This window comes from Rhinopithecus bieti, unplaced genomic scaffold (genome assembly GCF_001698545.2).
Source record: "Rhinopithecus bieti isolate Rb0 unplaced genomic scaffold, ASM169854v2 scaffold_3521, whole genome shotgun sequence".
Lineage (NCBI taxonomy): Eukaryota > Metazoa > Chordata > Mammalia > Primates > Cercopithecidae > Rhinopithecus > Rhinopithecus bieti.
The window spans coordinates 370,500-396,485 of NW_016804218.1; the positions used below are offsets into that span (position 1 = coordinate 370,500).

The window sequence follows — 25,986 nt, forward strand, 5'->3', positions numbered from 1 at the left end:
AAAAAAAAAAAAAAAAAAAAAAGAAAAGAAAAGAATGCGGATTTAGAATGGATCTAGAGGGGCAGTAACTTCTTAAAATTGATCTTCTAGCATACAGTATTAGTGAAATACTCATGCTAATATACAATGCTAGCTACTTTTTAGAATTATAAGCCTCTAAAGAGTAGGAGCCATGTCTAAATGTTTGTGTTCACATACAGAAGTGTGCTTAGTGAACTTATGGGGTGTTGGTTGCTCACTTATAGGGCACACTTGCAGAGAGGATCCGTGCAGGCGGGGCTGGAGTTCCTGCATTTTACACCCCCACAGGGTATGGGACCCTGGTACAAGAAGGAGGATCACCTATCAAATACAATAAAGATGGCAGTGTTGCCATTGCCAGTAAGCCAAGAGAGGTAAGAAACACTCTTATCCAGATTATGCCAGGATCCCTCTTGCCACATGGGATTCTGGGTGGACTCATTGGGCAAATAAGTGTAAAATCACCTCTGTGTGAGAAAAAGCACTCATTCATTTTCATAAACAGGTGAAAATCTAGCTAAATCTACGCATCTACTAGCATTTAAAATCACATAGAGAAACTAGAATAAAAAGAAGGAAAAAAAGGTGTAATCCACATGTGATGTACTAGTCAAGGTTAGTTACTTGAACTGATTTTATGGTAGGCTTTAACAAATTGAGAAACAGTTGTACTTGCTGATTATGCTTATATGGAAAATACAGCAATTGTTATACGCATGCTAGCAAACTCTTTATGCTCAGTCCCTTCCTAAAGTGACTGTAGGAAGAAAAATACAAGGAAATAATATGTTTGTCTGAAACCTTGAAAGGAACTGTTATGATAGAATAGAGAGATCATATGATCACTTTTTATTTTGTATCTTGGACACATTTGAGCTTTTGACGGAATAACCTACTTCTATTTAAAGTGCTAAGTAGGATGGGGTACATTTATTGTAGGCAACATCACTTACATATTATAGAAGAGTAGAACTTCAGATAAAGGTATTTGAGATGCTCAGATTGGAGAAAATTTCAAAAATTACACAGGCCAGTATTTCATTACAGTATTTTTTAGTATCTTTCCATTCTCTTTGTCCAGATGGCCAAAGAGAGTTAACACAGGTTGCAGAAATGCTGTACTTATCTCTGGGGAAGTGAACATAGTAAATCAGGGGATCTCTTATCACTTTTCTGCATGTGGCGGTGCTGGCTCTGCCCCTCCCATTCTGAGGAGCGATCGGAGGGAAGATCAGAGGTCACTGAATACGTCCTTTGATGTTCAGTGTTGGTCTCCAGCCGTATCTTCCATCTGGAGACATCTTTCTGTTGAGAGTGATCTATGTGGATTCAAAGCTTTTGTTAATGTGTTTTTTATGTTTTATCTTTTTCCTTTACTGTCTAAATAAGTTTAAAAGGCTTCTTGACAAAGTAAAAGACAGGAGCTTAACTATTAAAATGAACAGTAGTAGTATGTCATAAAGGTTCCCAGAAAACTTGTGATAAATACTTTGATAGCTTGCTAGAAGTTGGAGAATTAATTCACCTCGGGAAAATATGATACTAAAATATTTCTTGATTCATTTCTGCCTGGAGTCAGGTGCCTCAAACTAGTAGTTTTGTAATTTTGTCTGAATTCCCTAGGAATGTGACAGATAATTTATTTCTTAATTCTTAGCACTTTCTTTTTTTTACTTATAGTAGGAAGAAGTGAGTTAATTTCTAAATTAGTGATATTTATTGAGGTCCTACTCTTTGCCTAGCCCTGGTCTAAGCACTGTGGTAAAATGATCTAGATCAAGTCCTCCTACAAGTGGAGGAACTGACAGTGAATGAATAAATGCATAATGTCTATAGTGGAAGTACTGTGAAGACAAATCAAATAGATTAAGGGCAAAGATAATTAATTATCATTGGCCAGGCAGCTGGTATTCCAGATTGGTGGCCAGGGAGAGCTTCTCTCGGGAAGTGACACTTGGTAGAGACCTGAATAAGGTAGCAGAACGAGGCAAGGGGAGATAAGAGGGTTTGTGCTCTATTTAGAAGGAAGAGTAAGTACAAGGTGCTGAGGCAGCTACAGGCTCGCCGTGTTTGGGGAACAGGAGGGTGGTGAGCCTGGAACAGCACATGAGACAGAGAGTGATAAGGGTGGAGACTGAAGAGAGGCAGGAGCCAAATTCATGCAAAGTTTGAATTTTACTGGACATAGTGGGAAGCCTATGGATTTTGAATAAGGGTGAAAGTGATGTAATTTGAGTTGTCTTTTGTATCCATCACTGTGGCTGCTGGAGTGGTGGTTCCTGCTCTCTCTCTCTCTTTTTTTTTTTTTTAAATTTGAGACGGAGTCTCACTCTGTCGCCCAGGCTGGAGTGCAGTGGTGCTATCTTGGCTTACTACAAGCTCTACCTCCCGGGTTCACGCCATTCTCCTGCCTCAGCCCGCCGAGGGCTGGGACTACAGGCACCGGCCACCATGCCGGGCTAATTTTTTGAATTTTTTAGTAGAGACGGGGTTTCACCATGTTAGCCAGGATGGTCTCGATCTCCTGACCTCGTGATCCGCCCACCTCGGCCTCCCAAAGTGCTGGGATTACAGGCATGAGCCACTGTGCCCAGTCTTTCTTTTTTTGCTAGGAAGCCAAGAGCAGAAGCAGTGAGAGAGGGTTTAGGAGGCTGTTGTGTTAATTTAGGTGGGAATGGAAGGTGGCTAGACCAAGGTGGTAACAGTGGAGTTTGAGAGAAGTGGTTGGAGTTGATGTTACGTTGATGGTAGAGCCCACAGGATTTGCTGGTGGATGGGTAAGGGGTATAAGAGGAGTCAAGCATACTGTGTAAGATGAGTGAAGCATGGGCCTTATCAATGAGCTCTGTTTGGGACATGGTGCATTGGAGATGTTCATTAGACTCCAAGAGGAGGTGCTTAGTGGACTTCAGATCAGGGCAGAGTCTAGAGCCAGGACAAGAGACTTTGGAGGCATCAGCATATAGTATTTAAATCTATGTACTAGATGAGTGTCTAGGGGCTGAGTGCAGATAGAGAACACCTCGTTGACATTTAGAGATTGGGAAGAGAAGGAGCAGCAAAGAGAAATGGGAAAGAGTGACTAGTAAAGTGAAGAAGAATCCCAGGGGCATCTGGCAACTTGAAAGATAACAGAAATTTTAAAAAGAAGGGAATGATTAACTGAGTGTGAAGAGGTTGGTAATACAGGACCTGGAATTGAATAACTGGATTTGCAAAAACAGAGGTCATTGACAACTTTAAGAATTATTCCTTTTTGGAATAGAGGGGATGAAAATCTCATTAGATCTGAGAAAGAACCAAAAAGTGAAGAAGTGGTGACTATGAAATGTACAATTCTTTCAATTGAGTATAATAGCTAGTTTGATAAAACCAATTCCTTCCCCATTTTTAAATTTCAGTAAAACTAACACTCAGCAACAGCTGTTGTGTAGACATATCAGAAAATTATGTAACTGGAATATAAAAGAAGCCTATTTATTGACTTTGCCCTACATTTGCATATATTTACCCCAGTTTTCTAGATCTGTATGTAAAATACTGAACTATCGTTGTTGGTATTTACAGTGATTTTTGAAATACATAAGCCATTACAAAGTAACTTAGTATATTGATATGTGGTTCAGAAATATCTTTCATATAATTTATCTTAGTTTCTATAGTAAGATCCTCATTCATCAGTTATTCCCTAAGTTCATCAGTCTTTTTTCTAGCAGGCAACTTGGTTAATGTCTTTAAAGTGGCTTTTATTTAAGAAAAGTTTTGTTTCAAACCGTGGTTGAAGTAAATGTACCAAAATTTTCTATAGCAGCTTTTTGTAAAACGCAGTCTGTTTTTCCACTAGGGGTGCAATAGGGATGAGAATGGAATTCTGCATTCCCATGGCTCCATTTTGTGCCATGATGAAGTGTGGCAATGAATGTTTGTTTTAATTCCTGGAAATAAACCCTCAAGAATAAAAGAACATGATGGCAAGACGGTTTTCCTTTATGTTCTTCCCCCCAAAATTCGTAGTATAATTAAAAGGCAATAAATATAAATAAAAATCAATAGCATTCCCTAGACCAGTAATGTCAGAAGAGTAGATAGGAGCAAATGCAATATTCACAGTAGCAAGAGAAACCACTAAGTACCTATAAATAAACCTAAGAAAAATATATAAAGCTTTTATGGAGAAAGTGATAAAGCTATTGAAGGAGGTCAAAGAAAACCTCAGTAAATGGAGACATATACTGTGCTCATGGATGGGAAGATACGGCATGTTGGTTTTCTCCAAATTTACTGATTCTGTGAATCTCATTTAAAATCTCAACAGGTGATTATAGGTTAATGAGGATATCTGAATGATAGATTTTTGTAACTGTTTTATGTAGAAAAACAATATTGCATAGACTGTTTTATGCAAACTAATTTTTTCAGGGGAGGGAAAGAAGGACTATTTTCATATTCAATATATAACCTGTACATACAAATAGTAAAATGAGAATAGTCTATCCCTTAGGCCATAGAACTTTCAGTTCCTCAAATGCACAAGTTTTCTTTTGTCACTGGACCTTTACTTGTCTGTTTCCTTAGCTCCCCTTTGACCACTTTGACTAAGTCCTTTTTGCCTAACACTGCTTATCCTTGAAGTTTCTGAGATGCTTTTCCCTCTGAGAAATTTTCCCTTGCTAGGCTTGTATCCTTATTATCTACCTCTGTCAGAGTGTCTCTATCAGAGGGCCTCTATCACAATCAAGACCTGTGCAAATACCTGACAATGCCTTCTCCCTCTTCTGCAGGTGAGGGAGTTCAATGGTCAACACTTTATTTTGGAGGAAGCAATTACAGGGGATTTTGCTTTGGTGAAAGCCTGGAAGGCGGACCGAGCAGGAAACGTGATTTTCAGGTATTGTGATAGTTTTAAAAACACTCGTTGTAGGGACATGGATGCAGCTGGAAACCATCATTCTTAGCAAACTATCACAAGAACAGAAAATCAAACACCGCATGTTCTCACTCATAGGTGGGAACTGAACAATGACATCACTTGGACTCGGGAAGGGGAGCATCACACATCGGGGCCTATCATGGGGAGGGGGGAGGGGGGAGGGATTGCATTGGGAGTTATACCTGATATAAATGACGAATTGATGGGTGCTGACAAGTTGATGGGTGCAGCACACCAACATGGCACAAGTATACATATGTAACAAACCTGCACATTATGCACATGTACCCTAGAACTTAAAGTATAATAAAAAAAAAAAAATTGAAAAAAATAAAAAAATAAAAAAAATAAAAACACTCGTACATATCAGCAACTCTATATTTTCTAAATTATGATTAAAAAATGGACATCAGAGCGAATTTGCAGTTTAAAAATGTATTTTGGAAATGGCCCAAGATCATACACGCCCATGTGTATTACACATACATAGGTGTGTGCAGGGCTGCTGGTATGTCCACTTGTGGGAATCTGTTTGGACTGGTTGATATCCATGTTGCACTGCTTGTTAAATATTTGAAGTTATATGCCCTTTTATATAGGCTCGTCCAATTGTTTTTCTTCTTGTGTATTTTAGTTGCCAAGACCAGTTACATGTTTAGAAAATATGACATCATACAATTTAATTTAATTGATACTCTAATTTACATGTGTTGTCTTAAAATGTCAAAGTTAATTTGGTATTTTGGAAGGATACTGCTAGTAATCTTTGGGGTCAGTCCTTCAGTCCTTTCTGTGTCTTCTAGGAAATGCTTACAAAGGTCCTATCTGAAAAATTGGTTAACCTTTATAATACTAAATTTTCAATCCTCACTCTCTGGTTAGTGACAGACTTTATAGATTTTAAAATCTTTTGGTTATTCTAAGCATAGTAAGTATTTATTTCTTGGATTTATAGATTTATATAGTTGTTTTTTGAGGATTATGAAATCTTTGAGTGTACACTTTGGAGTTTTCCAAACTGTTTGATCTTGAAGACTTTACCTATCAGATTACAGAAATCATTGTTTTTGCTCATTTATCATTTGCTGCTTTCGATTAACAATTTTTGAATCTTTAGCAAATGCAGCTTTGGTGCAATCACAATTAAGTTCTCAGTGATACTCTCATACCGCTTTTTATTTCTGAAGGACTTACGTGATATTAATGCTCTTCGATTTCTTTAATCTAGTCAGTTTTTTAAAGTACAACTAATTTTGGCAATAACAGGAGATATTTTATATCATCTTTACCTTATGTGACACGTTTGTGTAATATTTACAAATGCTTAGTTGCTTTTTTAAAAAGATTAACAAAATTGTATACTACCAAGCAGAAAGGAATTATTGAAAATATTCCCACATTTATTCTGTGCTACAGTGCCTGGCTCTGGTATTTAAAGGCTGCACAAGGGCTATTCTAGGCACTGACTTTATGCTGGTGGTTAATGAGTTCTGGTGTGAAATGAAAGCTTGCATCACCAATGATCAAGTGACCTTAGGACTGACTTCATATTTAGTGGGACAGCTGGAACAGAAGTCTGTCTAGGTTATTCAAGTGAGGGACTTGGGACTCCTTTGCCTCTGACTATTCTGCCCTTGGAGCTTTTGATGCCTGGATGTCTGGTGGGATCTCACCCAGCAACTTGTGAAAGTTCACGAGGGCTCCTTTCTCAAGGATGTTCCTATTCCTGTACTAATTCTTCAATCTGAGCAAAAGAAATATTGGTGACTCAAAAGAGCTAGTAAAACATAGCTGTGACTTACTTCCTTCTACCAAAGAAATTCTGCTGTCAACCTATATTCCCAGAGACAAAAGTTTATTTTAATTTTTATCATTAGGGGAACTGTATTGAGGAACATCAGAGTGCAAAACCGTCAGCAAAACTGGCACCTCTTCGAAATTTTTACACCTCGGGGTCTGATGTGGGTGTTGTACTTTCAAAAACTTCATCAGAAAATGATTCTCCAGAATTATCTTTATAGGTGACTCACAAATTATCAATGAATGTTTCATTTAGTTTCAGCAATAGGCTTCTTCTCTTCAATAGAGAATGTAATTACTATACCTTCTCATGTGAAGCATTTGCTACTTTTCCTTTCTTAATATTTTAATGAATGAAAGCAAGTGGTTGAATGAAATATTAACTAATAGGGACAAAAGCTCCTTTCCCCTTCCCCTCCCTCTACATCTTCCCTCTTTTTTGTTGTGAGCTGAATGTTAAATGTGAAAAAATAGTTCCTCTTTCCCTCATCCTGTCAAAACAAAACTATATACATTGAATAAAGTAGTTATGATTTTTTAAAAATTTAGGAGATAATTTATGAAACTTTAAATAATGGAAAAGTATGGATACACTCTTTTTTGGAAAGATTCTTAGATGCTTAGTTCCTAGAAAATTCAGTCTAATAAACCCTTAAAGGTGACAATTTTGGTTTTTTCCCCCCACTTTCCTTATCTCCTCCACCGATGTAGAAAAGTGCCCGCCTTCCCCTTTGCCCTCGCTGCCACCAGAGGTTATTTTTGGAATTCTTGGGTGTTGATTATTTAACTTGATGTTAACTATTAATTCAGTAAAAAGTACCACAGTTCATTTGTTTTCTGGATAACAATGACAGATTTTGTTTTGTTTTGTTTTGGAAGTGGATCCATTCTATCTGAATATATAATAGTTAAAATTTTGCTGTAACTTCAGCTTTCTGGTAAGATAGGGTCTCACTAGAATGCTCTCTTTGGGAATCAAGCAATGGGACCAGCTTATAAAAGTCCTTTGATCCTTAAATGAAATAGATCTCCTTGAGTGAAATCCCAAGATAAATTTATGTATATGGAATCCCTGGAAAATAGTAAATGTGTCAGAAGAAGTTCATGATCTTACTGTGATAGATTTTGTGACTTCTTTAAGGGAAGAGCGTTGCACAAATAACTATTTTGATGTGGTTCCATTCAGAGCATATTCAGGCACTGACTGTCCTTTGAGTATCTCAGTATTTGAAAGAGGCTTGAATAATTCTGTAGCCTTCCCAGACTTAAGGATCCAGGGCAGAAACAGGGGCTTATACCAAAACTGTGCCATTTTGGTTGTAACATATTGAACCTCAAAGAAGACTTCAAATGGTTCTCAACTTGAGGCCTTGAGGATCAACTTGGAACCGAATTTTCGTGGGAGTTTGAGATAGTTTTTCCTTGGGAGGACTTTATAGGACCCCTGTTGGGATCTGGAATTGAAAATACATAGGTTCCTTAGTGATTTTTCTCATGATGGCAGGTGTTGTATATGGTATCTTTTGATTCATTTATACAAGTTTCAGGTAATGTTTCATGAAGTCAGTACAGTGTATTTTGAAACAATCAAATGTTAGAGTTTTGTTCCTTTCTTGGAAAATGAAGTGTGCTATTTTTAAAGTGCTGAGGTATATGTTACTTTCAACCAAGGCGTGGTGGTTCCTTTTGCAATGACTTTACATTTTCTGCCTTTAAAATGGATAATGTGGCTTACACTTTCTGTGTAACCTTTCTTTAATTTATTCATCCATCTTAATGACCTGTCCATGACACACAACTATAGCGTTACTGAAAAAAGACCTACAGCATAGCTTAAAATAATCAATATTTTTACACTGTGTTGACTTCCTGTATTTTTGTAAAACTGTCAGAAACCAGTATTTCTTCCCAGAGTACAGAGGGGCATTATGCATTATTCTGGGTGAAGTTCTCTTTAAAATTTTTCCTGTTATAATCTGGTTCTTTTCAGTTCATCTCATTTCTTACAAGAGCAGAAAATAACCTTGTGTTGAAGAATCATTGTAGGTATTAGGAAAGAGAGACTCTCTTTTGGCCTAAGGAGAGAAAATCCTTTAACTGAGCCTGCAAATGTAATAAAGCCTGCCCTTCTGTGTCCAGGAACAAACATTTCTGATGGATCACAGAATGCTTTCCTGGTAGGCCAAGACACACATTAGGGTCTCTTTCAATACAGTGATGTGGGCAACCACTTCTAATTCACTACACTTTCCAGTATGGTAGCCACTAGCCACATGTGACTTGAAAAATTAAAATTAAAATTATGGCATGGTGGCTCAGACCTGTTATCCCAGCACTTTGGAAGGCTGAGGCAGGTGGATCGCTTGAGCCCAGATATTGGAGGGCAACATGGTGAAACCCTGTGTCTACAAAAAATTACAAAAAATTAGCCAGATGTGGTGGCATGTGCGCGAGTCCCAGCTACCCGGGAGCTGAGGTGTGAGGATCGCCTGAGTCCAGGAGGTCAAGGCTGCAGTGAGCTGTGACTGTGTCACTGTGCTCCAGACTGGGCCACAGAGTGAGACCCTGTCTCAAAAAAAATAAAAAAAAGAAAAATTGACTGAGAAATTGAATTTACATTTATAATAGTCCCATATCAAGTAAAGCTACATGTGGCTAGTGATTACTATATTGATCAGCACAAGTAAACATTATCATTGCAGGAAGTTTTATTGGACAAAGCTGGATTAGAAGGATCAAGAATAATCTGTTATATTAGTTCAGGAACATAAGCAAAACAGCTCTTTGGACTATAGGATTATTGTAAACCTACCCCGACACCTGTTCATAGTAGAAACATATAGTATACATAGTAGAAACATGACCATAGATTGAATTGTAATAACTGTGCTCTCGAAAGTGGAAAATAATTTAGAATTGGAGTTAGTGCCTAGATTGGGCATTTTCTGATATGAAGTTCTGATTTGGCTTTGTGACTTGTATTTTGAGTCCAGTGAGTACCCTGGACCTCTAGCCCCCTGCACTGGCCTCCAGGTTTCTATGACTTTTCAAGTCCTATCTTGCTTTCTTTTATGGGGGTCATAGTGGGATGGATGATTATGAACTAGTCTCTAAAGTGCAACATTTAAGAGGAATCTTCAGAGATCATTAAGTTAACTGCATATTCTTCTGCATGCAAAATGCTAATAATGTTAGCTACTATTCAAGCATTTACTATGTGTCAGTCATTACCGTATTCCTTATGTGCATTATTTTAAATTCTCACAATAGTCTTATGAGATAGGAATAATAATTATCTTTATTTTAGAGATGATGACTTTGAGGCATAGAGAAGTTAAGTTATATACCCCATATCACACAGCTTAGGTGGAACCAGGATAGACCTACAGAGAAACTTATTCCAGGGTGTCTACTGTTTTCCATTATGTTATGAAATGCTTCCATATTATCTATCAATGGATGCTTTAAACTCTTGGAAGATATCTCCAGAGGTAGTCCATTTCAGTGCTAACTATTAGATACAAGCAAATAAGGAGATTTTTTCCCCCCAGCTTATTTTTCTATCCCAGACCTTCCTTGACAATTATTTCAGTTGTAGTCTTTTTTTTTTCCTTCTAGTACCGTCTACCTTAGAGATGTCTTTGAGAAAGGCATCATCCTGTGTTCAGTGGCCCCGTGCATTCATTCAGTCTTTCTCTTGAACTCTTTTCATTCTATTGTCTAGCCTCTTTGACCTTTAAAATTTTTACATATTTCTCTAAATGTGGTGACTGAATGTCTGTTTTAGTACTATAGTATCTTAAGCAGTGGGAGGCATAACCAGCGTGACTACATCCTATATAACATAGTCAATGGCGTCTTTTTTTTTTTTTTTTTTTTTTAATAAAGAACTCTTAGCTCATCTCCTTTCTTTTGAATTGTAGAATCTGGATTAGAACTTGTCTCTTAAAGCTCTATGCCAGCGTCTTCACACTCCACAGTGCTGTATATTCTCAACCTTTCTTCTCCCTGGTGATTTGAGTTTTGACTTGAGTTTTAGGGAAGATAGAACTATAAATATTTAAAGTACTAATAATGATTCACTTAGGCATCTTAAATTTGTTTTGGATTTAGAAGCAGGGTGGCAAAGGAATATACGTCTTGCTTTTCTGTGTATAATTTTTAAATTATATAATTTACAACAAATGTTTTACATAGAGAAGTAAACGAGTATGTTTATTGTGAATTTAAAATAAAATCAAATTGTCCTTGGTGTTACTTATTTCTAGACTCTGCAAAAGGGAAACATTAGTCCTTTTTGGCAAAGTTTTTTTCAGATGTGTTCTAGACCAAGGGCCCCCAGCCCTCTGGCCATGGACCTATACAGGAACTGGGCTGCAGAGCAGGAGATGAGTGGTGGGTGAGTGAACATTACTGCCTGAGCTCTACCTCCTGTTAGATCAGCCCTGGCATTAGATTCTCATAGGAGTGGGAACCCTATTATGAACTGTGCATGTGAGGGATCTAGGTTGCTCGCCCTTATGAGAATCTAACGCCTGATGATCTGAGGTGGAACAATTTCATCCCAAAACCATGCCCCGCCCAACCCCGTCTGTGGAAAAGTGTCTTCCACAAAACTGATCCCTAGTACCGGCCAAAAACGTTGGACCACTTTTCTAGACAAACTTATGAGTTGTGTAAAACCATAGAGGTGATCACTTATGTGTGTTTTTAACAAAACCAATATGAACATTACATTCATATTTCTTTAAATGTACAGCTATTTGCATGCTTCCCCACAAAGCTGTGACACAGTTGATGCTGGCTGTATCTTCCTACCCCTCTTATAGACCTGGGTATCTACTTGGGAAAAATAGTTCACATGGGCACATATTGCCACACATGCCAGACAGATGTTTCTCTTTTCAGTCCAGACAGTGTTATTTCTGGACCTCCCTCTCTTTGAGTGAGGGTGAAGTCTTCCCTTATAAGCTTTACAAGTTCAAGTGCAAAACCAGCCAGGGAATGACTCTTGGGTGTTGCGTTCCATTTGTATGACAAGGAGTAGCAAGGACTCTTGAGTCTTCCAAAGGGAACTAATTGGGCTGTTTCTCAGGAGGAATCCTATTATTGTGTTCAGCTCTCAACTCCCTATGAGCCCCTCTGCTAGTCTTCTGTGTGCATAAGCTACCATCCAAGTTTCTCTGGAAATGGCCTATTTCTATTTTTTTTTTTTTTTGAAGGAGCCTATAATAGAAAACCTCCCCATCCAATGGGGAGGGATGAGAGTGCTTCACTCAGGAAACTGTTGATGCTTTGTCTCCTGCAAGCAGCCTGGCATGCACGTGCTGTCAGAAAAGGTTGTCTGACTCAGCCACTGAAGCTGCTGAGGCTGCCTGTGACTGAAATAACCTCGCTGCTGTGGATTTCTTTGTGCTGTCAGGCTTGTGCCGTGGCTAGTTTACAAGACAGCAAAGGTTTACCCAAGGCTCTTTCAACTATTTTCGTTAACTTCAGCTTTCAGTCAAAATAAGTATGTTTATCATGACATAAATATACTTACTTTTATTGTATTTATATTGTGGTATGTTTGCCTGTAAAAGAATTGTTTAGATGATACAATATTTGGTGCACACAAATATTTACTATAGCCTGTGTGGTTTATGAAGTACAATATAAATTGAATATCGGTGAACCCATCTAATATAAGAATTAGAGGTTAATGAACATATAGAAAATTATTTTCAAAAGTGATATCCTAAGACTTATATTTATAAGAGCCAGGCTTCAGGGAGCTGCATCTTCTGTGTTCTGTACCAGTGCCTGGCACGTGGCATCGTTTTAAAATTTTTAAATTTTTGTGGGTACATAGTAGGTATATATATTTATGATTATTGGGGTGTTCAGATTTTTAATTTCTTTCTGGTTCAATCTTAATAGGTTATATATAGTTAGGAATTTATTCATTTCTTCTAGGTTTTCCAATTTATTGGCATATAGTTGCTCCTAGTAGCCACTAATGATTCTTTGAATTTCTTACCAGTTGTAATGTCCCCTTTTTCATCTCTCATTTTATTTGGGTCTTCACCTTCACCCCCACCCCCACCTTTGTTAGTCTGGCTAAAGGTTTGCCAATTTTGTTTATCTTCTCAAAATACCAACATTTTGTTTCATTGTTCTTTTGTATTTTCTTCGTTTCAAATTTATTTCTGCTCTGATCTGAATTTCTTTTACTAGTTTTGGATTTGGTTTGCTCTTTTCTAGTTCTTTAAGTTACATCATTAGGTTATTTCTTTTTCTTTTTTGATGCAAGCACCTATAGCTATAAATTTTCCTCTTAGTAATTTTTATCTGATGAAATGTTCTATAGATCTCTATTAGGTTCGTTCTGTAGTGCAGATTAAGTCCTATGTCTCTGACTTTTCTTCCTGAGAAATCTGTTCAATGCTGAAAATGGGATGTGGAAGTCTCCAGCTGTTGTATTTTAATCTGTCTCTCCTTAGCTCTAATAATACTTGCTCTATGTATCTGGCTGTCCCAGTGTTGGGCGCATATATATTTATAATCATTGTATCCTCTTGCTGAATTGGCCCCGTTATCATTATATAATAAGCTTCTTTGTCTCTTCTTACAGTTTTTCTCTTGAAATCTATTTTGTCTAAGTATAGCTACTCCTGTTTTGTTTTGTTTTGTTTTTTGTGGGTTTCCATTGGCATGGGATATATTTTTCCATCCCTTTATTTTTGATCTCTGTGTATCTTTATAGGTGAAGCATGTCACTTGTAGACAACAGACCACTGGGTCTTATTTTTTTCATCCGTTCAGCTACTGTGTCTTATTGGAGAATTTAGTCCATTTACAGTCAGTGTTATTATTGATAAGTAAGGACTTACTCTTGCCATTTTGTTTTTTTGTTTTGTGGTTGTTTTGTGGTCTTCTTTCTTTCCTTCCTTCCTGTCTTCCTTCTAGTGAAGGTGATTTTTCTCTGGGGTGCTTTGATTTCTTGCTTTTTTTTTTTTTTTTAATGTGTCTGTTATGGTTTTTTTTGTTTGATGTTAGCATGAGACTTTGATGTTAGCATGGAGTGCAGTGGCAAGATCTCGGCTCACTGCAACCTCTGCCTCCTGGGTTCAAGTGATTTTCCTGCCTCAACCTCCTGAGTAGCTGGGATTACAGGTGCACCACCACTAATTTTTTTGTATTTTTAGTAGAGATAGGGTTTCATCATGTTGGCCAGCTGGTCTCGAACTCCCGACCTCAGGTGATCCACCCACCTCGGCCTCCCAAAGTGCAGGGATTACAGGCATGAGCCACTGTGTCCAGCCAAAACTCTACACTTTTACTTCATCCCTATGCTTTTTAATTTTTTGTTTCTCTTGATTTCTTATTGTGCTATGTCTTGAAGTTACTGTAGTTATTCTAATTGGTTCTTTATTTAGTCTTTATGCTTAAGAGTGTTTACATACCACAGTTACAATGTTATATTAATAATATCCCCTGTTTTTATGTGTGCTTATTATTAGCAGTGAGTTTTGTATCGTCAGATGATTTCTCTTTTGCTCATTAACATCCTTTTTTTTTTTTTTTCCAGATCAAAGAACTTCCTCTATCACTTTTTGTAGGACAGGTCTGGAGTTGATGAAATCCCTCCGATTTTGGTTGCCTTGGAAGTTCTTTATTTTTCCTCTGTGTTTGAAGGATGTTTTGCCATATATACTATTCTAGGGCAAAAGTTTATTTCCTTCAGTCCTTTAAATATGTCATGCTCTTTTCTCCTGGTTTGTAATGTTTCCACTGAAAAGTCAGTTGCCAGACATATTGGAGCTCTGTTGTCTGTTGTTTCTTTTCTCCTTTTCTCTTACTGCTTTTAGAATTATTTATCATTGATTTTTTGGAAGTTTGATTAACTCCCAAAAGGTAGCTTTGGAGGTAGTCTTCCTTGGGTTAAATTTGCTTGGTGTTCTATAACCTTCTTGTACTTGAATGTTTATCTTTCTCTAGGTTTGGGAAATTTTGTTATCCCTTTGAATAAACCTTTTACTCCTATCTCTTTCTCTACCTCTTCTTTAAGGCCAGTAACTCTTAGTATTGGCCCATTCGAGGCTATTTTCTGGATATTGTAGGAGTGCTTCATTGTTCTTTTTTTTTCTTTTGTCTCCTCTGACTGTATTTTCAAAAAGCCTGTCTTCAAGCTTAGTGATTTTCTTCTGCTTGATCAGTTCTGCTATTTAAGAGACTCTGATGCATTCAGCAGTATGTCAGTTGCATTTTTCAAATGTAGAATTTCTGCTTGATTCTTTTAAATTATTTCAATCTGTTAAATTTATCTGATAGGATTCTGAATTCTTTCTTTGTTATCTTGGATTTCTTTGCATTTCCTCAAAACAACTATTTTGAATTCTGTCTGAAAGGTCACATATCTCTGTTTCCCCAGTATTGGTCTCTGGTGCCATATTTTGTTTGGTGAGGTCATGCTTCCTGAGATTGTCTTGAGGCCTATAGATGTTTGTTGGTGTTTGGGCGTTAAAGGGTTAGGTATTTATTGTAGTCTTTGCAGTCTTGTCTTGTTAATGCCTTTCCTTGGGAACGCTTTCTAGGTATTCAGAGGGACTTGGGCTCCAATCATAATTGCTGTGGTTTTTGTAAACTTGTAAGAGGTATTGTCTTGATGGCCTTAGTTAATACCCAGAAGAATTTTCTGGGTTACCAGTAGATACTGCTGTTGTTTTCCCTTACTTTCTTCCAAACAAGTGGACACACTCTCTCTCTCTCTGTGCTGAACCCCCTGGAACTGGGGGTGTGGTTATTCAAACACACCCCTATGGCCACCACCACTGGGACTGTGCTGGGTCAGGCCTAAAGCACTGGGTTTTGCCCAAGACCTGCTGTAACTACTACCTGACTACTACTTATTTTAACTCAAGGCCCTGGGGCTCTACAATAAACAGGTGGTGAAGCCAGCCAGGTCTGCGTTCTTACCTTCAGAGCTGTGAGTTCCCCAAATGCTGTCTGATTTTTGGTTCTTGTGATGGTGCTTTTCTGTATACAGATAGTTGTTAAAATTTGGTGCTCCTGAGGTGTGGACAAATGGCTTCATTTCCACCATCTTGCTCCACCACCTCTCTATCTCTTTTTAGGGGATTGATCAGAGGAAAAGATCATGGGTGTGTCTGCCGTCCTGCCAAGCAGACATGTAGTGTTTCTGGTTGGTGAATGAGGAAAGGTAAAGATTGCAGTGTAACTGATAATACAAATTTTCATTTTAAATGTTTATTTTGGAGGATAATGAACATATACAATAGTAACCAGAGGAGTATAATGTACCTTCCTGAGCCCAACACTTTAGCTCCAATGACTATCAACCCATGGTCACTCCTGCCCCATTCATATCCCCATCTCTTTGCCTTCTCCCTCCTCTAATTGATTTGAAGCAAGTACCAGATATTACAGTGCAAAGATAGGGAAAGTTCACTGATATTCAAATTCTAGTGTACTAGGTATTTTTATAGGTTCTGGAAATATAGCAGTGAAAAAAACAAAATTCACTGCTCTCATGATGGAGTTTACATTCTGATGGTCTATGTTGATAATAGGATGAATAATAAGTAAAATTTGTAGTATATTTGATATTGCTAAGTGTTAAGGGAGGAAAAACAAAGCGTGAAAAGGTGCCTGAAATGTCAGGGAAAGAAACTGAAACTTAGGGTGGTACTGTGAAAGGCCTTGGTGAGATGACTTCTGAGTAAAGACCTCAAGAGAGTGAGGAAGCTAGATTTGCAGCTAACTGATGGTGGAGCCTTTTAGGGCCAAATGAGTAGTATGTGCAGAGGCCTGAGGCAAGAGCATCCCTTGTGGGTTTGGAGAACAGGGATGACAAACTATTTTCATTGTATGGCCGTAGGGTATGGAGTCTCGAGAATTAACTTTCTCGAGAGTAATGGCAGTATCTTTTTCAAAGACTTTGTGACTTTTGACATTGGAGCCTCCTGGTATTTGTGACTCTGGCCCTGTTTGGAGAGCTTTGTGTTAATAATTCATCATACATTATCTTAGAAGTGATCAAGCTGTTTGTTTTACTTTACAATAGAAGGTGGGAACACAGTGGATTTTAACCAGGTGACTTAAGCACTAAAGTGGATCCTATGAACATTTAATTTTCATTATTAAGCAGGCCAATTAATATATCAGTGTTTAGAGATTTGGGCCATCTTGCTTCCTGCTTTAGAGAAATGAAAATACCTAAGGAGTAAGCATAATTCCTTCCCTCTTAAATTTTTGTTGTTCTTTAGACTGCTAATCCCTAATGATACAGTTTTAAAAGCAGTAGAACTCATAATTTTCAAGAGACAATAAAAGAAAGTTGGGGTAGGAAGAAAAATGGAGCTTCTGTCCATATAAGACAAAGACTTCTCACCATGTTGAAAAACGTCATTAGATTCCATTTCAAGAACACACACATCCATACACAGGCTCATTCCTGTGTGAAATACATTCACACATAAATATCTCTGACATATGGAGGCATATTTGTGAGAACTTGGCTGAAATGTCAGATTTGGCATTCACCGTGTGAACTTACTATGCTACATGCTCTTTGCTGCACTTTAGAATTTACCTGTTAAAGCTCTCTATTTCAGTTAGCTATGTAGAATGAGGTTAGCAAGAAACTGTTCCTAATCTTCTTGAATCTACTCACATGGGCCAGTTGAGTTGAACACTTGACACAAGTTCTTTTAAGAGAAAAAGAAAAGTGTCTGTTTGATACAATATGGAAAAAAGAAATACCTTCCTTCCACCAACCCTCCCTGAAGAATCCTTCGTCCTTCGGCAGAATACTATCACCTTCCTAAGTGTTAACTTTTGGGATGGATGTGGTGAGTAATGGATATCATTTTACACAGGTTGATTTTTTAGACATGGTAAATTATATAAAATCTTCAACTTACATTTATTTTCCTTATTGTTTTTTAGTTATAATATTTTACTTGTGCTTTTGGACTTTTTAAAATTGATTACTAAATCATTCTTAAAGAGATCTGTAAGTTCTGTGCCACATATTTAGCCAGGTATAGAATGCTTTGAAAATATAATATCCTAACATAAGCAGTATTTAAAGACAATTCATTCGTTTCCTTGAGTTTTCATGAAATGCTAGGTTGGTTTGAAAATATTTGGATGCTAATGAATATGTACTCAATGAAGACATATTGCAGTTGAGTAGTTTGGCAAAATAACCTAATAGAATTACTGTTATGTTAGTATTTGCTGTTTCTACCAAGGAAGCAATAAATATAAAAATATGGACTTGAATGAATGCCTAGTATTAACTTACTGCATTATTTTACATACGCTTGTATATTAACAAATATAATTCTTAACTTAATGACCATTTACACCCAGAAGAATAGCAGAATAGAAATAGTTTATTGCTGATAAAAATGTATTAAACAAAGTGCTAATCTTGACATTTTATTTCTTGTTGCTTGGTAACAATGCTGCAGCTATGTGAGAGAGTTCCATTATCTCAAGTACAATGGACTTCATTGCATTGTGTGGTAAAAATACCAATTACAGCAAGTCATTTGTATGCCATTATCCTTACAAAATTTTGGAGCTATTTTTTATAGTTTGTATAGAGATCCTAAAAGAAAGTCATTTAAATAATATATTCCCCTTTCTTGATGGATCGGTGAATTTTATCCTGGCTATTTTTGGCTTTTGTCTTTAGTTATAGTTTTCAGGCCTCAAGTTTGTGTTTTTATTAACCTGTATTATGTACATCCAGGCTTTTAAATGTTATAAATATACACATTATAAGTGATGCTTCATAGTCCTTGTTGAACATCTTTTATCCTTGAACACTTAAGAGAAAAATCTGGGTGGAATTTTTTGGAATTTTTTTGCCTCATGAAACATAGGGCATATTCCTCATCCTTCTCTAATATAGAACTTGCTAATTCAGGACATCAGGAGAGCCTGTTGAACTAACGTGGTTTGTATTAAATGAGAGGATGATTCATGTTGTATAGAACATTTTTTTTTCCTCTGTAATATTAGTTCACAGTTATTACTTACAAGGATTGACAAAGTACAGTCCATGGCCTGTTTTTGTACAGTCCAAGAGCTAAGAATATTTTTATATTTTGAAAAGACCATTTTTTAAAAAATGTATGTAACAGTGTGTACCCTGCAAAACCTAAAATACTATTTAATCTTTCACAGAAAAAAGTGTGCAGACCCTTCATTTACAGCATAACTTCTATTTCTGTAGTCTGAACATATTAAGTCACTTAGTATTTCTTGAAGGACCAACATAGTTAAGTAGAACTGAAATAGCTGGTGTGAAGGCAATGAATAGAAAGTTAATTAGAATAATGTGAATTTGTATAGATGCTGAGAAATGACTGCAATTTTGTGGAACTGGTTATGGGGCGTCTATGAAGGGAAGATCTTGTGCAAGCAATTTGTGTATCCAGCTCTAGTTGCTACCATCTTTTAAAAGCACAATGCCTCTATCAATAGATCTGACATTAATATGATGTAATTACATATTGATGGACTCATTAGAAGCACTTGCCTTTTTCTTGATTATTTGACTTATACTTGAGGGCCAGTTTCTCATGTATAGAAATGTACAGCCAGGCCATGTGCAGTGGCTCATGCTTGTAATCCTAGCACTTTGGGAGGCCTAGGAGGGTGGATCACCTGAGGTCAGGAGTTTGAGACCAGCCTGGCCATCCTGGCCAACATGGTGAAACCTCGTCTCTACTAAAAATGCAAAAGAAAAAAAAATTAGCGGGACATGGTGGCAAGCACCTGTAATCCCAGCTACTCGGGAGGCTGAGGCAGGAGAATTGCTTGAACCTGGGAGGCAGAGATTGCAGTGAGAGGAGATTTTTACCAGTGCACTCCAGCCTGGGCAACAAGAGCAAAACTCCATCTCAAAAACAAAATGAAACAAACAAAAAATGCACAGCCAGATGAATGTCAGTAACCAGGATAACAGGTGGAATCTCCTCCAGCCTAACTAGTGTCCAGCACGTGGCTGTAGCTTCTGCTGGCTGGCAGTTTCCAAGAGCTACAGAAATAGTCCAGGGTTGAAGTCATGCTGTGTTCTTGGGGTTTGGGAGAGCCTTATATATCTGATTTTTCATCTGTATCATCAGCATCTTAGGAGGAGGAAGGCAGTGATGGAGAGACTTTGAGGATGGTGAGACTGATTACTTTGTTTTCCCCCCACCAGCTTTCTAAACTGCCTTGTAACTCTCTGTTTTCTTTTTGGTTAGAAACACTTTTGTAAGACTTATTTAATTCTTATTTGTTGGTAAGGTAAAGCCTCAAATCAGGAAGTCTAACCAGGGTAGCAATGTGCTTTCTTGTCTTGCACCAGTTCTCTTACGCAGCAGAAAAGGACTGAAACAGCCAAGGTTAGTGATGAGTGGCAAGTCAATTATTTAGCTCGATTCACTTAACTCCCCTTTCTTATAAACAGTGTTCAGAACTTCACACTTGAGCACCATTTCTGCAGTACCATGTGTTTGATGTTACTTTGCATAATGCTTTGGGCTTTTCAAATCACTTTCACATATAATATCTCATCGGATCCTCTAATCACCAGGTGAAGTTGGAGGAGAAGCAGTTTTGTTACAATATTGTAAATGAGAAAACTGACGTCGATAAATTTCTTGGACTAGAAACCTAGGCAGTTGAATGGCTTCATGAAAAGGACACTTAGAAGACTTGGCTTAAGTCCTGAGTCCCTCTGTGACTTTCTGGTTACTCTGACAATATTGAGGCTTTATTTCAGGATATGTATAAAGAGGAATTATAAAAATCTGAATGTAGGTAGGTATATAGGCATTTGTAGGAGCTTGGATTTTAAGTGCATTTGGAAAGGTCATAATTTTAGTTTGCATGTTGTATGTAGAACAGACTTTAGAGGCACAAAGGGGCAGACCAATGAGGAGACCGTTGTGATCTAGGTGAGTGCTTGATGGTGGCTTGGACTTGAGTGGTGGAGAGAAGGATAGAATTAAGAGATACAGTATGTTGGGAGAGGAATCTATCCAACATGCCCATGCCTTAGAGGGGGAGAGCCTGGATAGAGGAAAGGTAGAAATTAAAATTACTCCTACCCTTGGCTTGAGCAATGATATATCACTTACTGAGATGAGAAACCTTGAATGAACCTGTTGGGGGAATGAATCAAGAGCTCGCTTAGGATTGATTGGCTTCTTAGGCATTCAATTGGTAGTGACACAGGTGCAGATGGATATGTTATGTGTAGTGGTCAGAGGGGAGGTCGGGAAGGTAGTTACACATTTGGGGATAATTCACAAATACTTGAGTTAGGGTTATGGAATGGAAAAGATCACATAGGGAAAGAAGCTCTGGGACTAATCCTGAGGAGTCTTATCTTTTTTCTTTTCTTTCTTTCTTTTTTTTTTTTTTAACAGAATCTGAGATTAAGATTTGCTTCTCACTACTTTTGCAACCTTAGACAAATGACTTTAGAATCTCGGCTTCCTTACAGCCTCTGTTGTTTGCTCATTTCATGGGTTTATTTTGAGCATCAGTAGGATAGAGCATTTCAGTGTGTTTTTAAAGCTTTGAAGTGCTACATTCTCACCTTAATCCCTCCTGCTGCTTTAATTAATAAACCCTAGATGACTGTTGTTCTCATTGACCCAGTGATGATGACTATTGAACTACATTATAAATGGCAGGTGGCAAGGCACATCCTCTGTATCCTTTCCCTGTCTTCCAAAGTTCTTGATCTAAGAAAATGAAAATTCCATAATGCCTCCAATTCCTAGAATCTTAGTGCATGATCAAAAAACTAAATTTTGTTTTAAAAATATTGTTAGCTTAAATCCTTCAGAAAACTAGCCAGTATCTGAAGTCCATAAAATCAACTTAAACATGCTGATACCTTACATCAAGCAAAAACTATAATGACTCTTGAGGGGAATATTGTGGACACCTTCAAGAGAGGAAGGTTCTTATAAATCTGTCACTTCATTAGCTTGAGTTGTACACCCTCAAATTGATGACCTCTCTCTGCCTTTGTGTTTGAAGTATGGAGCATTAATGACCCATTTTATCTCTTTTTATACTTTGGCTCAAAAGATTCACATATTTTGGTTTGGGATGAAGATTAAAGTTATTTTCTGCTTAAAACTTGCTCGTACTGAATAACCACTTGACTTTTTTATTCTTTAATAAATAAAAGTTTACTTAGCTCATGATTTTGGTGGGTAGAAAGTCCAAGACTGGGCAGCTGTGTATGGTGAGGGCCTCATGCTGCTTCCACTCATGGCCTAAATTGGAGGAGGAGTGGGTGTGCACAAAGAGATCATGTGATGAGAGAGGAGGCAAGAGCTATTTGACTTTCTTTTTTTTTTTTCACACTACAATAGTTAATTTTTTTTATTTGTTCAAGAGCTCCATATTGCAAGCAGTTAAACCAGAGCATAGGCTTTGATTCTGTGAGAGCCCAAATTTCAAACTAAATTGAAGAAGATCAAAGGCCAAACTGCATGGACTTCCCATAGTACAAGGGAATTGGGAAAACCGTAAAGACTGATCGCAGAAGATCTTAATAACGATTTGTAGTTTTTAAATGTTCTATAGCCTAGGAAGGACCCGAAGTAGTCACAGGTCTTTTAAGTCCGTTTCGCTGGATTCCGCCACAGGGTGGGGGTATCTGCACTTTTCTTGAGTCTGAGCAACTTCATTCATCCTTCTCTTAGCTTCTGGTTGATACGGGCTGGTTAATCCTCAGGCATTGAAGGATTATACGGGGAAGGGCGTCAGGAAGATTTCATTCTCAATGCCAGTCATCCCCCCTTTTACCATTGTTGCACATTGGGAATGAATGCTCTGGATAGACTTTTCAAACATGGATTCAATAAGATCAGGACATCTCACACCTTAATCCATAGCCCAAGACTTAGGGTATATCCTTTTAGCTTGATGAAAACTCATAGGCAACTTTTCAACCACCATCTTATGCAGTTCCTTCCAAATTTCTACTATCTATTGTCGAGTTTCCCACTTTCTGGATGTTCAACCTCCTGGAGAGCAGAGCAACCTAGCCACGCATTCACGCCACATCCACGACAGCCACACTTGAGTCGCCATGTGTCCCCAACAATCCACCCATGGCGAGCTGCTGGGAGAAGTGCCAAGTTTTTCAGGCCATTTAAAGGTTTAGCGAAATCTAGCCGATAATCCAAATTACAATCCACTTCCAATCATTGCGGTCGGCTCCCAACTGAACACAGAAACTGTGTGGGTAATCCACTTAGTTTCCAGGTAACATATGTAAGAATGTCCACTGGGTTGGAAACCATCTAATTATGATTGGCAATACAGGACTGTAGATTTGAGCAATCTGAGGACTGTATAATGAAGATATGAAAAACATTAATATGTTCCTCCTGGCAGCCAGTAATTTAGAGATACGAACTCGTCCAACCTTCTCTGACGGACTCCGCAGTTTACCCGCACTACAATCTTAGAATTGGCAGGAGTCACAGAATAATCTTTTATCTGCCACAATGGTTTAGGCATCGTGAAGGGAAAAAAAGCTCCCAGTAGCTGCATATCGCATCATTTCTCCTTTCAAGCTTATCTTCGAAAAACATCACAAGAGCAAGTGTCATCAGGCCAGAGACTTTCCCAAGAATGCTGTTTGATAGCACAGCGCCAATACCAACTTGTCCAACACCACTACTTTCAGTGATCTTATTGTTCTGGGAGCTGTTGTCCTCTTCTTCGCCATACTGGATGCCATGAGTTTTCCTTAGAGTTTGCCATTTGCACACTGAGGAGAGGGAGGCGCGAGTGAAGACCTCTGTAACAGGCAGCAGTGCGGAGAAGACAATGTTGCTATTTGACTTCTTTTGAACAAAAGTCACATCTGTTGTTGTTCTTTTGGCGGCATAAATAAAGAGGGCCTCAGATATTGATGCTTTCTGTTCACCTGTGGGCATACCAGTCCGTGAACAAAGAGGGACTTAAGGTTCAAAATGTAAGTTATGTGGAAGGAAGTATTTTCTTTTCTTCCTTATGATAGCTTTGCCTTATTGAATTTTATAGAATTATGAAAACATCTTTTGTTTTGGATGGAACAGTTTAAAACAATTAATAGTTCCTAAGACTAGGAACTAAGAATTACTTAACTGTTAGAATGTAATGGTCTTCTGCTCTGTGGTTTATTCCATGAAGAAATCAAGTTCACTCATGTCTAAGACTAGAGGTTACCTTCTCTGATTCAGCTTTTTCAAGTTTAATGATAATACAGTGTTTCTGCCACTGAGTAACAAAGTCCACATTCAGATTCTTCAGCCACTCATGTCCAAAAGTATACGTCACCTTCTCTCTGATTCAGCTTTTGAAGTTTAATGATAATATACAGTGTTTCTGCCACTGAGTAACACATTTGGGTTCTTCAGAATTCTAAATACAAATCCCACCTGAGGAAAGTTAAACTGGAATGTGAAGAACCCTGCTACCTTTTCTGTGCCTTCTGTGAAAAGGATCTGGGTCATTCATTTAAGGAATCTATTTTAGTTTCCTTAATAATTGCAGAAAAGGATACAAGTTTTGCCATGTATTGTGAAAAGTTCTGTTCAGTTTTGAATTTCATTTTAAATTTTGGAAAACTTTGCCGACACAGACAAAACTCGAGAAAAATTCATTGTTATTACCAAACTCAGACGAATACAGGTTAACTATAAAAAGCTATGAGATTAAGAATGAGTTTGAAAGTTTTGGTGTAATTTAAATTTCTCTGAGAAATTTACAAAACTCATTCATCTTGAATTGGCTTCTTAGAATTGGAATTAGACCTTTAGAAATAAAAGTAGTATTAAGTAGAATCTGAAAGACATTTTATAACTCAGCTTCTGCTATAAAAGTATTTTAGCTGCTGTTTTATTTATAGTTTTTTGTTCAGTGCTATTGGCATCTGAATATGTTTGCACTCAAAATGTTTTCACTTATCTTTCCTCTGTGGTTTGTGTTTTTAAGGTACAAGGTAATATTTTATATGTAGATTGAGGACTAGGCTTTATAAGGAGATAGGAAAATGGAATGGAAAACTTTCTTAATGAAATTCATTCCCAGGAAATATGGGCAGTGAAATGGTCCAAGTAGACTCTATATAGCTAAAGTGTGCTCTACACAGAGTATGGTAGATGCTATAATTGAAATATTTTCAATAGTGGTAATATCAGTTGAAGGAGATATATAGCCTAATAATTATGAAAACAAGAATAGTGACAACTTCTGTTTATACCATGAACTTACATGCAAAGCACTTTATAGTAACCCAGTGAGGTAGGTTTTATTGTCTATATTTTATAGAAGAACAAGTAAGGATAAGGAAAGACTTTAAGATAACAGAGGTGGCAGGGGGAAGAGTTAAGATCTAAACACTTCTTTGTGCCTCTAAAACGTATGTTCTGAAGCAAAAACAAATGATGTTTGGTATATTTTGAGGTGCATTTTACATTATGCTTTGCAATGTTAACAATTTTATCTAATTTACAGTCTCCTTACTTGCAGGCTCATAGACCTTTAGATGACTGAATTTTTCAGTTAACTTAGTGTTGCCCCAGAATAATGTTAATACTTTCATAAATGCAGAATTAAGAATTGCTCAGTAATGTTAACCTTTTAAGAGCGTATGAAATAGGATAATCTCCTAAAAGCTGTAAAATGAGAACCTTCGCATTTTAGGAAGATATAATTTTTTCCCCTCAATTGAAAATGAGATAGATAGTGTTACATAGTTGTTTGAATTCAAAATAGAAATTTTAGGATTCTATGTAATAACTACTGGTAATGATTATTTAAAAAATAGCCACTTCCAATTTCAGGTCAAACATGCAAGGAGATGGGAAGTTGCCACACCCATTCTCACAATAAGAAAAATGCTGAATAAACTGAAAAATCCACAATTCTTCTTAGATCCATCAGAGGATTAAAGTCACAGGGCAAACCACTACCCCCCAAATTGGAGAGAGACGGGCTAATATGGAGAATCACAACTTACTGGAGTAGAAGCCTAGTAGCAGAAATCTCCATGGGAACCTCTCCTGGGGTAGAAAATCTCAAACTGTAATTGATGAATTGTTGGAGGCTCATGTGGACAAGTTTGAGAATTAAACCCCAGAGTGGTCTGGTCTTGGGAGGGGCTTCATATTTCTGTGAGTTTTACCTCTGGGATCCCTACCAGAGTTTTGGTG

General features: G+C 37.6%; 1 protein-coding gene across 1 annotated transcript in view; it reads left to right on the forward strand.

The window, feature by feature from the left end:
- The window catches only part of OXCT1 (3-oxoacid CoA-transferase 1), a 145,380-nt gene that overhangs the window by 22,046 nt on the left and 97,348 nt on the right, over positions 1-25,986 (forward strand). The window contains exons 5-8 of the mRNA XM_017867294.1: positions 246-395; positions 4,803-4,938; positions 22,515-22,687; positions 23,685-23,765. Of these exons, the coding sequence (XP_017722783.1) occupies positions 246-395; positions 4,803-4,938; positions 22,515-22,687; positions 23,685-23,765 (540 nt within the window). The remainder of the gene's footprint in view (positions 1-245; positions 396-4,802; positions 4,939-22,514; positions 22,688-23,684; positions 23,766-25,986) is intronic.